Source organism: Anomaloglossus baeobatrachus, unplaced genomic scaffold (genome assembly GCF_048569485.1).
Source record: "Anomaloglossus baeobatrachus isolate aAnoBae1 unplaced genomic scaffold, aAnoBae1.hap1 Scaffold_580, whole genome shotgun sequence".
Classification (NCBI taxonomy): domain Eukaryota; kingdom Metazoa; phylum Chordata; class Amphibia; order Anura; family Aromobatidae; genus Anomaloglossus; species Anomaloglossus baeobatrachus.
Genome location: NW_027444943.1, coordinates 8,295 through 25,397, shown reverse-complemented (window position 1 = coordinate 25,397; position 17,103 = coordinate 8,295). Strand labels below are relative to the sequence as shown.

Genomic DNA, 17,103 nt, shown 5'->3' with positions numbered 1-17,103 from the left:
TCTCAAATGATCTGAAAACAAAGATTATTCGACATAGTTGTTCAGGGGAAGGATACAAAAAGTTGTCTCAGAGATTTAAACTGTCAGTTTCCACTGTGAAGAACATAGTAAGAAAATGGAAGAACACAGGTACAGTTCTTGTTAAGCCCAGAAGTGGCAGGCCAAGAAAAATATCAGAAAGGCAGAGAAGAAGAATGGTGAGAATAGTCAAGGACAATTCACAGACCACCTCCAAAGACCTGCAGCAGCATCTTGCTGCAGATGGTGTCAATGTCACCAAGCTGATGTGTATACACACATAAAGGAGTACAATTTCCATAAAATATAATAAATTTTATTTAGCAAAAAATAGAATAAAACACTAGTACATACATACTCAAAATACATCAATTGTGAGGATAAAGGAGGACCTCTACCAAAAACAGATGGTGTCAATGTGCATCAGTCAACAATACAGCGCACATTGCACAAGGAGAAGCTGTATGGGAGAGTGATGCGAAAGAAGCCGTTTCTGCAAGCACGCCACAAACAGAGTCGCCTGAGGTATGCAACAGCACATTTGGACAAGCCAGTTACATTTTGTAAGAAGGTCCTGTGGACTGATGAAACAAAAATTGAGTTGTTTGGTCATACAAAAAGGCGTTATGAATGGAGGCAAAAAAACACGGCATTCCAAGAAAAGCACTTGCTACCCACAGTAAAATTTGGTGGAGGTTCCATCATGCTTTGGGGCTGTGTGGCCAATGCCGGAATTGGGAATCTTGTTAAAGTTGAGGGTCGCATGGATTCAACTCAGTATCAGCAGATTCTTGACAATAATGTGCAAGAATCAGTGACGAAGTTGAAGTTACGCAGGGGATGGATATTTCAGCAAGACAATGATCCAAAACACCGCTCCAAATCTACTCAGGCATTCATGTAGAGGAACAATTACAATGTTCTGGAATGGCCATCCCAGTCCCCAGACCTGAATATCATTGAACATCTGTGGGATGATTTGAAGCGGGCTGTCCATGCTCGGCGACCATCAAACTTAACTGAACTGGAATTGTTTTGTAAACAGGAATGGTCAAATATACCTTCATCCAGGAATTCATTAAAAGCTACAGGAAGCGACTAGAGGCTGTTATTTTTGCAAAAGGAGGATCTACAAAATATTAATGTCACTTTTATGTTGAGGTGCCCATACTTTTGAAGCAGTCAAATTTTGTTTAAATGCGGATTGCACATTTTCTGTTAGTACAATAAACCTCATTTCAATCCAGACATATTACTGAGTCCATCAGTTATTAGAAATATGAAACTGAAATGGCTGTTGCAAAAACCCAAATTGTGATAAAGAGAAAAGGTTAACATTAATAGGGGTGCCCAAACTTTTTCATATGACTGTATGTGTCCTTGGCAGGATTTTCTCCACCATATCTTTTTATTCCTTAATTTCCTGGAATAATATAATTACTAAAGTCAAATTTAGCCAAAAGAATGTCAATTCCCAGAAAATTATAAAATGCTTGTCAAACATATGTCAAAATTGATGAATTACTCTGGGAACATGTAATTAGCCGAAAACATTCCCCTATTGTGTAATTAACCTGTTGTGTAATTCCCCTTTTATGTTATCTCTTATCTATTTTTACACACTTTAAAAGACTTGTCTGTCTTGGTTTGTCAAGCGTCTCCATACACGACACGGCCGCTGATCCAATCATCCTGTACTACCTGAGAGAGAAAAGTCTCCCGTCTCTAAAGCTGGTGTCACACATAACGACGACGACAACGACGTCGCTGCTACGTCACCATTTTCTGTGACGTTGCAGCGACGTCCCGTCGCTGTCGCTGTGTGTGACATCCAGCAACGACCTGGCCCCTGCTGTGAGGTCGCCGGTCGTTGCTGAATGTCCAGCTTCATTTTTTGGTCGTCACTCTCCCGCTGTGACACACACATCGCTGTGTGTGACAGCGAGAGAGCGACGAAATGAAGCGATCAGGAGCCGGCACTGGCAGCTGCGGTAAGCTGTAACCAGCGTAAACATCGGGTAACCAAGGGAAGACCTTTCCCTGGATACCCGATGTTTACGCTGGTTACCAGCCTCCGCTCTTGCTGCCAGCGCCGGCTCCTGCACTGTGACATGTGGCTGCAGTATGCATCGGGTAATTAACCCGATGTATACTGTAGCAAGGAGAGCAAGGAGCCAGCGCTAAGCAGTGCGCACGGCTCCTTGCTCTCTGCACTGTGACATGTAGCTGCAGCACACATCGGGTTAATTAACCCGTTGTGTACTGTACCTAGGAGAGCAAGGAGCCAGCGCTAAGCGCGGCTCCCTGCTCTCTGCACATGTAGCGACGTTATGATCGCTGCTTCTGCTGTGTTTGACAGCTAAGCAGCGATCATAACAGCGACTTACAAGGTCGCTGTTACGTCACAGAAAATGGTGACGTAACAGCGACGTCGTTGTCGCTGTCGCTTAGTGTGACACCAGCTTAACAAAGGTTTTGTGAACCATTGTCTCAAACAGTGGCTAGTAGTGGAGATGACACACTAGGATCAGCAGAATAGGATCTAAAGCTGGTGTCACACACAGCGACGACGACAACGACGTTGCTGCTACGTCACCATTTTCTGTGACGTTGCAGCGACGTCCCGTCGCTGTCGCTGTGTGTGACATCCAGCAATGACCTGGCCCCTGCTGTGAGGTCGCCGGTCGTTGCTGAATGTCCAGCTTCATTTTTTGGTCGTCACTCTCCCGCTGTGACACACACATCGCTGTGTGTGACAGCGAGAGAGCGACGAAATGAAGCGATCAGGAGCCGGCACTGGCAGCTGCGGTAAGCTGTAACCAGCGTAAACATCGGGTAACCAAGGGAAGACCTTTCCCTGGTTACCCGATGTTTACGCTGGTTACCAGCCTCCGCTCTTGCTGCCAGTGCCGGCTCCTGCTCTGTGACATGTGGCTGCAGTACACATCGGGTAATTAACCCGATGTATACTGTAGCAAGGAGAGCAAGGAGCCAGCGCTAAGCAGTGCGCGCGCCTCCCTGCTCTCTGCACTGTGACATGTAGCTGCAGCACACATCGGGTTAATTAACCCGATGTGTACTGTACCTAGGAGAGCAAGGAGCCAGCGCTAAGCGCGGCTCCCTGCTCTCTGCACATGTAGCACAGCGACGTTATGATCGCTGCTTCTGCTGTGTTTGACAGCTAAGCAGCGATCATAACAGCGACTTACAAGGTCGCTGTTACGTCACCGAAAATGGTGACGTAACAGCGACGTCGTTGTCGCTTAGTGTGACACCAGCTTAATTCTACTGAATTGCTGAAATCTAGTCTTCTTATATCTACTGTTGGTGAAAACCCTTGTGTGGTTAGAACCAGTCACGGTGGAGTTTTTTGGCTCACCAATAGTAGGGTTTTTCGGAGTAGGTTGAGTAATATCCTGTTTGGATAGTACATGATAATCCTCCCTGTCTCTTTGTAATTTTTTTAGACTTTTTAATAATAGTCTCTGTGAAATCCTCTGCAAAACAGCCGCCTCTTACACTGGGCTCCACTACAGAAGTTAGTAGTCAAGCTAGTTCTTCCCTAAATCACACAGTACAAACCAAAGCCGAAAACCACGAGACAGAACAATGCTCATGATCTTTAACCCCTTCACGACCGCGGGCAGTAAAATTACGTCCTATTTTAACGTGACTTAACGACCAGGGACGTAATTTTACTGCCTAAACTTCATTTGATTGCCGTGGCCATAGCAACGGCTTTCAAATTATGTCCCCTGCTGTTTCTTACAGCAGGGGACCTTTGCTTGACCCCAGGGGGGTGGCATCGCCACCCCCCATAGGCGATCGATGTGATTGGCTGTTCAAATCGGAACCGCCAATCACATTGATCACGCTGTTTTCGGCAAAAAAAATGCCAAAAATAGTGTGATCTTGTAAAATCCAGCTAGGACCGGGGCTGCAGCAGCTCCGATCATTGGCTGGAAGCAAGCAGACACCGTGGCCCCCCCCTGCAGCACTGATTGGAGCGATCGTGCTATGACGCGCAATCGCTCCAATCAGTGTGCAGTGGGGCAGTCTGATCTGCCGGTGGCCGCCCTCCCCAGGCCTGTGCTGGTCTGGGGACCCTCCCCCAACATGTCTGCAGCGTGCAGCACTGGCTGGTACTAGTGGTACCACGCCACCGCTGCTGCTGCCACGTCACGGAGCAGGAGCGGGAGCGGTGAGTATTGTGCTCACCTTGCAGCCCCTGCGCGCTTCCGTAATGGCCCCTGCTCGTGCCCCCCCTGCGATCTGCCCCCCCCCCCAACATCCCGATCTGCCCCCCCGACATCCCGATCTGCCCCCCGACATCCTGATCTGCCCCCCGCCATCTCTATTCTGCAGCTCCTCCGGTATCCCTCCTCCCCTGCTCTCTTGCAGCCCCTGCGCGCTCTTGTGATTTGCTCCTGCGTGCTCCCGTAATGGCCCCTGCCCGTGCCCCCCCCCACATCCCGATCTGCCCCCAGACATCCCGATCTGCCCCCAGACATCCCGATCTGCCCCCAGACATCCCGGTCTGCCCCCAGACATCCCGGTCTGCCCCCAGACATCCCAGTCTGCCCCCCGACATCCCAATCTGCCGGCCTCCCCCGTGATCTCTATTCTGCAGCTCCTCCGGTATCTCCCTCCTCTGCTCTCCCCCTCTGCTGTCCCCGTCCCCCTCTGCTGTCCCCGTCCCCCTCTGCTGTCCCCCCGAAGTCCTCTTACCTGTCTTCACCGGCCGATCACATCTGCCTCCATCGCTGGGTCCTTCTTCCTGGGTCTTCTGCTGAGCTGTCCAACTTCCTGCCTGCTGGCTGCTGCTGTAAAGCTGTTCCTTGCCTTCTGTTCCTCCTGCAAATCCTCTGGGTACTGTGAGTATAACTTTTTTTTTTTTTCCTCTATCCCCTGTCCATTTTTACACCTCATGCGTCCGTGCGTCCCGCCGAGCGCTGATCATGGATGCAGATAACGTATCTGCATCCGTGGTCAGTTTTCGGCGGGACTTTTTTTCCCGTATTCCCGACGCTTTTTGTATCGCATCTGTCCGTGCGTCCCACCGAGCGCTGATCAGGGATGCACATAACGGATCGGCATCCCTGCTCAATTTTTGGCGTGACAAAAAGCATCGGGGATACGGAAAAAAAAGTCACGCCAAAAATTGAGCAGGGATGCCGATCCGTTATGTGCATCCCTGATCAGCGCTCGTCGGGACGCACGGACTGATGCAATACAAAAAACGTCGGGGATACGGAAAAAAAGTATCGCATCTGTCCGTGCGTCCCGCTGAGCGCGGATCAACATCCCTGCTCAATTTTTGGCGTGACTTTTTTTTTTTCTTCCGTATCCCCAGCGCTTTTTGTATCTCATCCGACCGTGCCTCCTGCAGCGGCCGATCAGTGCACCGCGTCTGTGCGTTTGAAAAGTCAAATGGCGTTCCTTGTCTTCTGAGCCCCGCCATGCGCCCAAACAATTGATTTCCACCACATGTGAGGTATCTGCATACTCGGGAAAAATTGCACAATACGTTTTATGGTGCATTTTTTCCTGATACCATTGTAAAAAGAAAGAAAAAAAAGCTACCTTGTTGCTGCAAAAATTTAAAAAATTTTTTTTTTAAAAAAATAAATAATTTTCACGGTTCAACGTTATCAACTTTCAGTGGAGCCCCTGGGGGTACAAGGGGCTCACTAAACATCTAGATAAATTCCTTGAGGGGTCTAGTTCCAAAATGGGGTAATTTGTGGGGGAGCTCCACTGTTTAGGCACCATGGGGGGGGGGTCTAAAAACATGACATGGCGTCCGCTAATGATTCCAATCAATTTTGCTGTCAAATGGTGCCCTTCTCTTCTGAGCCCCGCCATGCGCCCAACAATTACTTTCCACCACATGTGAGGTATCTGCGTACTCAGGAGAAAATGGACAATACGTTTTATGGTGCATTTTTTCCTGATACCCTTGTGAACAAAAAAGCTACCTAGTTGAAGCAACAGTTTTGTGGTAAAAAAAATTTTTTTTCTTTTCACGGCTCAACGTTATGAACTTCTGTGAAGCCCCCAGGTGTTCAAAGTGCTCATCAAACATCTAGAAAAATTATTTGAGGGCTCTAGTTTCCAAAATGGGGTCACTTGTGGGGGAGCTCCATTCTTTAGGCACCTCAGGGGGTCTTCAAACCTGACATGGTGTCCGCTAATGAGTGCAGCTAATTTTGCATTCAAATGGCGCTCCTTGCCTTCCGAGCACTGCCGTGTGTCCAAACATTTGATTTCCACCACATATGAGGTATCTGCGTACTCAGGAGAAAATGGACAATACATTTTATGTTGCATTTTTTCCTGATACCCTTGTGAAAAAAAAGCTACCTAGTTGAAGCAACAGTTTTGTGGTAAAAAAAAAATTTTTTCTTTTCACGGCTCAACGTTATAAACTTCTATGAAGCTCCCAGGTGTTCAAAGTGCTCATCAAACATCTAGAAAAAATATTTGAGGGCTCTAGTTTCCAAAATGGGGTCACTTGTGGGGGAGCTCCATTGTTTAGGCACCTCAGGGGGTCTTCAAACCTGACATGGCGTCCGCTAATTAGTGCAGCTAATTTTGCGTTCAAAAATTCAAATGGCGCTCCTTGCCTTCCGAGCACTGCCGTGTGTCCAAACATTTGATTTCCACCACATATGAGGTAGCTGCGTACTCAGGAGAAAATGCACAATAAATTGTAAGGTGCACTTTCTCTTTTCTCCATTGTAAAAATGAAAATTTTATGGCTAAAGTAACATTTTTGTGTTAAAAAGTAAAATTTTCATTTTTTCCTTCCACATTGCTTTGGTTCCTGTGACGCACCTAAAGGGTTAATAAACTTCTTGGATGTGGTTTTGAGCAGTGTGAGGGGTGCAGTTTTTAGAATGGGGTCACTTTTGGGTATTTTCTGTCACCTCGGCCTCTCAAAGTCACTTCAAATGTGATGTGGTCCCTAAAAAAAATATTTTGTAAATTTTGTTGGAAAAATTAGAAATTGCTGATGAACTTTGACCTCTTCTAACTTCCTAACGAAATTTTTTTTTTTTTTCGAAAATTGCGCTGATGTAAAGTTGACAAGTGGGAAATGTTATTTAGTAACTATTTTGTGTGACATATCTCTCAGATTTATGGGCATAAATTTTCAAAGTTTGAAAATTGCGAAATTTTCCAAATTTTCGCACAATTTACTAAATTTTCACAAATAAACGCAAAAAGTATCGGCCTAAATTTACCACTGACATGAAGTACAATATGTCACGAAAAAACAATCTCAGAATCGCCAGGATCCGTTGAAGCGTTCCAGAGTTATAACCTGTCAAAGTGACACTGGTCAGAATTGCAAAAAATGGCCCGGTCATTAGGGTGTTTTAGTGGCCGGGGGTGAAGGGGTTAAAAGTGGATATTACAATTGTCCCTGCTATCTCAACTGTGTGAGGTCTTTGATGCACAAAAAGTTCTGATTTCCAATTAAAACATTTCCCACACTCTGAACATGAAAATGACTTCTCCCCGTGTGAATTTTTGATGTCTAACAAGGTCTGATTTCTGAATAAAACATTTCCCACACTCTGAACATGACATTGGCTTCTCCTCGGTGTGAGATCTTTGATGCCCAACAAGTTTTTGTTTCATTCATTACCAATTGTTATTTCTGACGAGATGTACTATTGTACTGTAAAAATATTTGCACATGTTTGTATAACTACAACTTATGTTCTATGATTGTTTTTTTTATCACTTTATATCTAGATAAAGTCCAGTCTGACGAAGGCCTGTTGGCCAAAACGTTGACTTTTTGTGGACAGTTCCATATACAGCACTTTGAAATATTTTTTTTCAACAATAAAAATGAACACAACATAATGTAAGTCTCTTTACTTCATTTGTGGTAGTCAGTGTGCCGGAATTCTCTCATTTGCCTTACTTTTTTCTTCCAAGCACCTGCCAATCGGTGACGCTGAGCCTTACTTGTGCTCTGAACTGAATTATTTTGGCTCCAGCTCTCGGCCCCTAGTCATAAAAATTACGGAATTATCAATGTCGCAAACTAATTTTTCCACTCTCTCTTAGAACGATGAGGACTCCTCTACCATTGTTTCCAAAGAAACACAAACTGAAGCAACCTCACACATTGCAGGAGGCATGTAGGCAAGTTCCACGTTCGCCCATTTCATCCTGGTAAGTTCAGGCTGCCTAATGTTTACTATGCAGGTATCTTATCCCTGTTGGTGATCCTTCTTTTTAATGTTCTGTTCTTTATCTTAATGGAAGCCATATAGTGGGACCCAGACTTCACCCTTGCATATAAGATACTTCCTTGCCTTACTTATGTGTCATCAGCATTAGGTATTACATAACTATTTCTTCCTTATTCTTTTTCCATGCTTGTTAGCTCCCAAAAGTGAATGGATATACATTTTATTGCTATAACATATTTTACAGGAGACATGCTGGCTTAGTCCTAGCTCTTTTACAATCATACAGATTCACATGGTGGGATTTGAATATTATTCATGATATAATTTTCCTTCTGCAACATATATTGAGCATTCCATAAGGTACTAAAAAATATATACTTTTATTATATTATATATCCCCTTCCTTTCCCCTTTTTCTTCCTTTTTTTCTCTTTTTCTTTTTTCCAGTCGCCTCTTGGCTAATCCGATTGTATTATTCCTCATTTCCCTACTACAGCCACATAGTACACTGTTATCCATCCGTGTTATGATGATCACATCCATATAGTACTTTTGCAGGTAATGATTTTAACTTATAACTTCCCCCAGATATGATTTTTTTTCATACATGCTAGTAATTGCATCTCTTGTAACTAGTTAGAGCAACATGCTATTACCCTGAATTTACCGTTATATACAATAGTATTTTTAGTGCTAGCTCTAATATACTACGTATTATTCCCTTACAATTTTATGGCTTTTGTCTCTATGTTACCGTTATTTACATAGTGGAGTGAAATCATTCTAATGGGTCCACAGGCAATATCTACATTTGGTGAGCCCACTTCATTATCATCTATTCCCATTTTCATTATTTCTTCTTGTACCTTTTATCCTATTATCTGGCAGCCTGCTCCTTTCCACCATCACCTGTTCACTTTTGTAACTACCAATTGTTGCTATTACACAGGCCTACCTCGGGTCACTATTTTTCTTCATTTGAAATTTGCTTTGCCTCTCTATTGTCAGGTAATACTACCATATTATAAATTATGTACCGTATATGTACAAGATGAGGTATATTGTGATTCCTGTAGTCGTTTTTGTTTCATTCATTACCAATTGTTATTTCTGACGAGATGTACTGTTGTACTGTAAAAATATTTACAAATGTTTGTATTACTACAACTTATGTACTATGATTGTTTATTTTTTTTTATTTATCACTTTATATATAGATAAGTCCAGTCTGACGAAGGGCTGTTGGCTGAAACGTCAACTTTTTGTGGACAGTTCCATGCACAGCACTTTGAAATAATTTTTTTCAACAATAAAAATGAACACAGCCTAATCTAAGTCTCTTTACTTCATTTGGGGTAGTCAGTGTGCTGGAATTCTCTCATTTGCCTTACTTTTTTCGTACGAGCACCTGCTAATTGGTAATGCTGAGCCTTACTTGTACTCTGTTTTCCAATTAAAACATTTCCCACACTCTGAACATGAAAATGGATTCTCCCTAAGTGAATTTTCTGATGTGTAACAAGGGATGATTTCCGAATAAAACATTTCCCACACTCTGAACATGAAAAGGGCTTCTCCCCTGTGTGAATTTTCTGATGTCTAACAAGGGATGATTTCTGAATAAAACATGTCCCACACTCTGAACATGAAAATGGCTTCTCCCCTGTGTGAATTTTCTGATGTCTAACAAGGTATAATTTCTGAATAAAACATTTACCACACTCTGAACATGAAAATGGCTTCTCCCCTGTGTGAACTTTCTGATGCGAAACAAGGTTTGATTTCTGAATAAAACATTTCCCACATTCTGTACATGAAAATGGCTTCTCCCCGGTGTGAACTTTCTGATGCCCAACAAGTTCTGATTTCCGAATAAAACATTTCCCACACTCTGAACATGAAAATGGCTTCTCCCCTTTGTGAATTTTCTGATGCGAAATAAGGTTTGATTTCTGAATAAAACATTTCCCACATTCTGTACATGAAAATGGCTTCTCCCCGGTGTGAACTTTCTGATGCCCAACAAGTCCTGATTTCCGAATAAAACATTTCCCACACTCTGAACATGAAAATGGCTTCTCCCCTTTGTGAATTTTCTGATGCGAAATAAGGTTTGATTTCTGAATAAAATATTTTCCACACTCCGAACATGAAAATGGCTTCTCCCCTATGTGAATGTTTTGATGAGTAACAAGATATGATTTATGACTAAAACCTTTCCCACACTCTGAACATGAAAATGGCTTCTCCCCTGTGTGAATTTTCTGATGCATAACAAGTCTTGATTTCCGAATAAAACATTTCCCACACTCTGAACATGAAAATGGCTTCTCCCCTGTGTGAGATCTTTGATGCCAAACAAGTTCGAATTTCTGAAGAAAACATTTTCCACACTCTGAACATAAATATGGCTTCTCCCCTGTGTGAATTTTCTGATGCCTAACAAGGCCTGATTTCTCACTAAAACATTTTCCACACTCTGAACATGAAAATGACTTCTTCCCAGTGAGAGTTTTTTGATGATTGGAATTTTGGTCTTGTTTGAAAAGATCAGATGATATCGCTTTCCGATGAAGGACTGGAGGTATATTTGGGACAACATCATGCTCTTCATATGTATCATGTGTCATACAGTCATCATCTGTTATAAATTCTGAAGATATTAGAGAGCCATTTGAACTCCCAATACAGTCATCTGCTAAAAATAAACACAATGTTATTATTTTTTAATGATATCTTGAAAGTTAATGTATTTTTTTAAACCATAACATCAGAAATTAAATTAGGAAAAAATGTATTCTTAATCTGTTGGCCAATTTTGACATCTGTTACATCTTCGTTAATTCGGATCTCCCATTCCTAGCACAAGTTCTCTGGAATGTGCTACAGTAAATAATCTGTACTGTTGTTACAATATGACTGCAGGATAATGAGGGACAAAGTGCTCCTATACTGTCTCTCACGCTAAGTGACCCTAAGCTATTCCTAACCTCTGGATTACCCCTGAAGATGGAGATGCTGGAGTCTCGTGTCTTACTATTCTGCTGATGAGATCTAATCTGTAATCCCCCAGGGAAGGAAGGGGTAGGAATATGATGGAAACAGATTAAGACATATGAAACACATTGCAAACTCACAGAAATAAACAGTGAAAGACTAAGGAGAAAAGCAAGAGCAGGAAGGCAGCAACAAAAAGACAACAAGTGTTAATAGCACAACAGGTCACAGTAATAGTGCCCAATAACCACCCGTAAGTCTGGATCACAACACCTGACCAGAGCAGTATAGGTAAGCTATAGCTGGCATTAATGAAATAATCCAGCCAGTATATACAGGAGGGGAGCAAATTATACCTTCTCCTCTACAGCATGGGATCAAAGACATTAACAAGCAGCCCCGCAGAGAATAAGGGGTACTTTACACGCTGCGACATCGCTGCCGATATATCGTCGGGGTCTCGTCGTTAGTGACGCACATCCGGCACCGGTAGCGACATCGCAGCGTGTAACACAAATGAGCGACGATCAACGATCGCAAAAATGTGCAAAATCGTTGCTCGTTGACAAGTCGTTCACTTCCATAATATCGGTGCTGCTGCAGGTCCGATTTTGTCTGTCGTTCCTGCGGCAGCACACATCGCTATGTGTGACGCCGCTGGAACGACAAACATCTCCTTTACCTCCGTCCAACGGAAAAGGAGGAAGGAAGGAAGTGGGCGACATGTTGCGGCCGCTCATCTCCTCCCCTCCTTTTCTATTGGGCGGCGGTTCAGTGACGCTGCTGTGACGCTGAACGAACCGCCCCAGAAAGGAGGCGGTTCGCCGGTCACAGCAACGTCGCAGAGCAGGTATGTGCGTGTGACGCTGCCGTAGCGATAATGTTCGCTACGGCAGCGATCACCACATATCGGCCGTGCGACGGGGGCGGGTGCAATCTCACTCGACATCGCTAGCAAATGCTAGCGATGTTGCAGCGTGTAAAGTAACCCTTACTCTTGTTAGCCTGCCCAAGTCTATGGTTTGACGCCTGCATCTCCTGCGCTGCTCACAGACATCAGAGAAGTTAACATGCAACGTACAAGAATCTATAATTTCCATAGATCCTGACGCCGCCATGACAGTTGGTAAAATCTGCAAAAATCTCTTTGCAACATTGATCCACAACAGAAATTTTCAAAGAGATTTTTTTTTCGAAAATAAAATAGTTACAGACAGATGTCAGATATTTAACGGGGTTGTCCGGGACAACGATTGTGACGATGTACACTGAAAAATTACGTCAGGGACTGGAGTGAGATTTTTGGCATAGGGAATGCCGCAGTTTGTTAAGAATTAGAGAAGCGGTGGCATCACACCTTTGTTCTGGCCGAGCTTTGCTCATTTTGGCAAAGCTGATTAAAATTGTCGTGAACACACACACATACATCAGCCTGTCTCCTCTTCACCTTTATACTCCTGCAATTAAGACCTTTGGTCACATGACGTGATGTTGAAAAGGTTTTTAAGCAGTCCTATAATCAGCATATAAACACTGGGGCCCTTAGGAGAATGGGAGTCCTGTGAAATTGCCCAGTTTGCTCTCCCTTTCCACTAATGCCAGTCCTGCATGCCAGCCTGTCTTTTGTTCAGTTCATTTACACTCCTGCAATTAAGAGACCTTTGGTTACATCATGTCACATGACTTTGAAATCATCAAAGGTCCTTAAACAATCAACCTCAGAATACAACTGATGGGGACCCTAAGAGAGTGGGGATCCTGAGAAATTGCGCAGTTTAACTCCTCCCAACGTTGGCTCTGACTGTAACTAGGGCTTATTTTTGGAGTAGGGCTTATATTTCAACCATTCTCCAAAAATCCCATAAAATCATGCTAGGGCTTATTTTCGGTGTAGGTTGTCTTTTCAGGGAAACAGGGTATTAATTAATAATAATTTTATTCATTTATATAGCGCTATTAATTCCACAGCGCTTTACATACATTGGTATTCATGAACCCTCTGCAGGTTTTTGAGTTTCCTTCATAACAACATAGAGAAGGGACTAGAAACAAACAGCAGAAGAAGCAGAAGCAAAGAAAATACAGCTGAAAAAAACCAGAGCAGAAAGTCTAAAAATGTAAACACAAAATGAGTGAAGAAAGTACATGAGTAGATATCTCTTACTGGATAGAACTGGAGGAAACACATCCTGAGGAACATCGGGATCTTCTTGTTTACAGTCCTGTGGGAGAAGAGGACGGGGACATCTCTCTGGTGTTGTCCTCTTACTGGATAGACCTGGAGGAGACACATACAGGGACTGAATTCATTCCTTACATACAGATAATTATAGGCCGTGTGTATTTAGTCCTGTCTATTACCTGGTGATGTGAGGGGCTGGGGAACCTCCATCATGACGTCCTTGTACAGATCTTTGTGTCCTTCTAAATACTCCCACTCCTCCATGGAGAAATAGACGGTGACGTCCTGACACCTTATAGGAACCTGACACATACAATGATACTGTAACCCCCCGATCCCTTCATAGCGTTACTGTATAATGTCCCAGCATTCCCAGCACTGTCACCTCTCCAGTCAGCAGCTCAATCATCTTGTAGGCGAGTTCTAGGATCTTCTGGTCATTGATGTCCTCATGTATCGGGGGGTGAGGTGGAGGCCCCATGATTGGGCTCAGGGGTCTTCCCCATCCTTCAGACACAGGGGCCTGACAGCGCTCACTAGAGGTCTTCTTCACTACTGTGTAATCCTGGTTATGGAGAAACACAGTAATAAATCTCACTCCAGACATTTCCAGAGTCCTCACCTCTCCAGTTCTGTCCATCTGTTATTCCCATAGATAAGAATGATGTAATGTGACGTCATCAGAATCTCTCACCTCTCCAGTAAGCCGGAAGAGGATCTCTAGGGTGAGGTGTAATATCCTCTCGGCCATCTTGTCCCTGTCCATATCCATCCTTGTTAAGAAATTTTCTTAAACAGAATAAAATCACCGAGAGGATCCGATATTATAAGGACCTGAATGGGAAGGAGATGAGCCCATATAGAAAATTAATGGAGATAAGGGAGGTGAGATATCATTTGGGTAGTAAAAAAAATTATCATGAAATGTGCTATGTAAATAGTACAACTATAAAGGTGGTGTCACACATAGCGACGACAACAACGACGTCGCTGCTAAGTCACCATTTTCTGTGACGTAGCAGCGACGTCCCGTCGCTGTCACTATGTGTGACATCCAGCAACGACCTGGTCCCTGCTGTGAGGTCGCCGGTCGTTGCTGAATGTCCTGCTTCATTTTTTGGACGTTGCTCTCCCGCTGTGAAGCACACATCGCTGTGTGTGACAGCGAGAGAGCGACAAACTGAAGCGAGCAGGGAGCCGGCTTCTGGCAGCCTGCGGTAAGCTGTAACTACAGTAAACATCGGGTAACCAAGAAGCCCTTTCCTTGGTTACCCGAAATTTACCTTAGTTACTAGCGTCCGCCGCTCTCATGCTGCCAGTGCCGGCTCCCTGCACACGTAGCTGGAGTACACATCGGGTATCTAACCCGATGTGTACTCTGGCTAAAAGTGCAGGGAACAGGGAGCCGGCACTGGCAGCGTGAGAGCGGCGGACGCTAGTAACTAAGATAAATATCGAGATAACCAAGAGAAGTGCTTTCCTTGGTTACCCGATATATACTAGTTCCGCTTCCACGCGTCGCTGCTGGCTGGGGGCTGGTCACTGGTCGCTGGTGAGATCTGCCTGTTTGACAGCTCACCAGCGACCATGTAACGACACAGCAGCGATCCTGATAAGGTCAGATCGCTAGTCATGATCGCTGCTGCGTCGCTATGTGTGTCACCACCCTAAAAGTAGCACATTATCTTTATGATAAAAAAAAAAAACAATTCTTCATACGGAAATGTGAGCGGAAAAATAAAAGCGGGAAAATAAGAAAGTACAAAAACAAATAATTTCCCAGTTTTTCGGTTAACAGGGCATTGGAATTAGGATTCTATGTATTCTTGTTTCTAACGGAAGAAGAGGGGCCACACATGGTGTACGGATCTGTGCACTCGCTGACGCACAAAATCTACCACCCATTTCTTGTATGACTGGAGCAAAATAGTGAACGTTAACCCAATTACAAAATGTGCCCACGTTACAGTATATTTCCCTCCTAAACTTGAAGAATTATGTAAATAAAAAAGTTTAGATATTTTAAACTGGTTTCGGACTGTTCATAGACTTTACACGTCTGTGCCATCTGACTCCTACTCTGCAGTGATGTTCTACAATGTCATTACATAGCAGTGCATAAACAAACATGTAGCAACGGAGAGGAAATCTCTACATAAGGCAGAGACTGTTTATTACTGCCTCTGCCTTCTCTGTCACTGTATCCACAGCTCTGCGGTGCAATGCAGCTGGAACAGCTGTCAGGGAACTGACAGTGACACAGATCTCTGTGTGAGAGCCCATCCACCATCAGTACTTGCCAACTGTAATTGTTTGGGATCTGGTAAGTGCGATTTTTGTTTTTTTTTGGGGGATTTGGTTTCTTTTGATGGTGTCTGCTTTCTTTCATGAGTCCTGCCGTATTCTTTAACTTTTTTAGCTGCTTGGACACTTTTCTATGGAATCGCAAGTATGGCTTATTTTTGGAGCAGGGTTCTGTGGTGAGCCCAGCGCTGGATCCCCTGCAGTTCGCCTACCAGCCCGGCATCGGGGTGGAGGACGCTGTCATCTACCTGCAGCACCGATGTCTCTCTCACCTAGAGCAAGCAGGAAACACTGTGAGGGTCATGTTCTTTGACTTCTCCAGTGCTTTCAACACTATCCGGCCTGCTCTGCTGAGAGGGAAGCTGGAGGGAGCCGGAGTGGACAAGCAGCTGACAGCATGGACGATCGACTACCTCACCAACAGACCACAGCATGTGAGGCTCCATGACTGTGTGTCTTATGTGGTAGTCTGAAGCACAGGGGCACCACAGGGCACGGTCCTCTCACTCTTTCTGTTCAGTTTGTACATGTCAGACTTCAGGTATAACTCGGACCACTGCCACTTTCAGAAGTTCTCGGATGATACGGCCATCATTGGATGCGTATCAGACGGGAATGACTAGGAATACAGGGGTGTCATCTGTGACTTTGTTGGCTGGTGTGAGACCAACGCTCTTCAAGTAAATGCCAGCAAGATGAAGGAGATGGTCATAGACCTTAGGAGGAAGTCACCCCCTAAAGCACCGGTGAACATCCAGGGAAAAGTTGTTGAGACAGTAGACTCTTACAAGTACCTGAGTGTTCACCTCAACAATAAGATGAACTGGACTACGAACACAGACGTCCTGTATAAGAAGGGCCAGAGTCGACTCCACCTACTGAAGAGGCTGAGGTCCCTCGGTGTCTGCAGAACTCTGTTATAGACATTCTACGACACGGTGGTAGCATCTGCCCTTTTTTATGGAGTGGTCTGCTGGGGGGCTGGATGTACTGAAAGGGACAGGAACAGGATTGACAAATTGATACGGAGGTCAAGCTCTGTGCTGGGATGTCCTCTGGAGCCTGTGGTTGTGGTGGGTGAGAGGAGGATGTTAGCAAAGCTGACAGCCATCATGAAAAACCCCCTCCACCCTCTGCATGAAACAGTGGGGGGCCAGAGCAGCTCCTTCAGTCAGAGACTAAGGGGTGCTTCACACACAGCGAGATCGCTGCTGAGATCGCTGCTGAGTCACGTTTTTTGTGACGAAGCAGTGACCTCATTAGCGATCTCGCTGTGTGTGACACTGAGCAGCGATCTGGCCCCTGCTGTTAGATCGCTGCTCGTTACACACAGCCCTGGTTCGTTTTTTTATTGTTGCTCTCCCGCTGATAAGCACACATCGCTGTGTG

General features: G+C 44.5%; 1 protein-coding gene across 1 annotated transcript; it reads right to left on the bottom strand.

The window, feature by feature from the left end:
* Positions 1-8,486: 8,486 nt before the first annotated feature.
* On the bottom strand, positions 8,487-14,241 carry LOC142284811 (uncharacterized). Its single transcript, XM_075333232.1, has 4 exons — positions 14,105-14,241; positions 13,796-13,975; positions 13,393-13,528; positions 8,487-10,926 (listed from the first exon to the last, which is right to left on the bottom strand). The coding sequence occupies exons 1-4, from the start codon at positions 14,180-14,182 to the stop codon at positions 9,578-9,580; spliced, it is 1,743 nt and encodes a 580-aa protein (XP_075189347.1). The 5' UTR covers positions 14,183-14,241; the 3' UTR covers positions 8,487-9,577.
* Between the last annotated feature and the right edge of the window lie 2,862 nt (positions 14,242-17,103).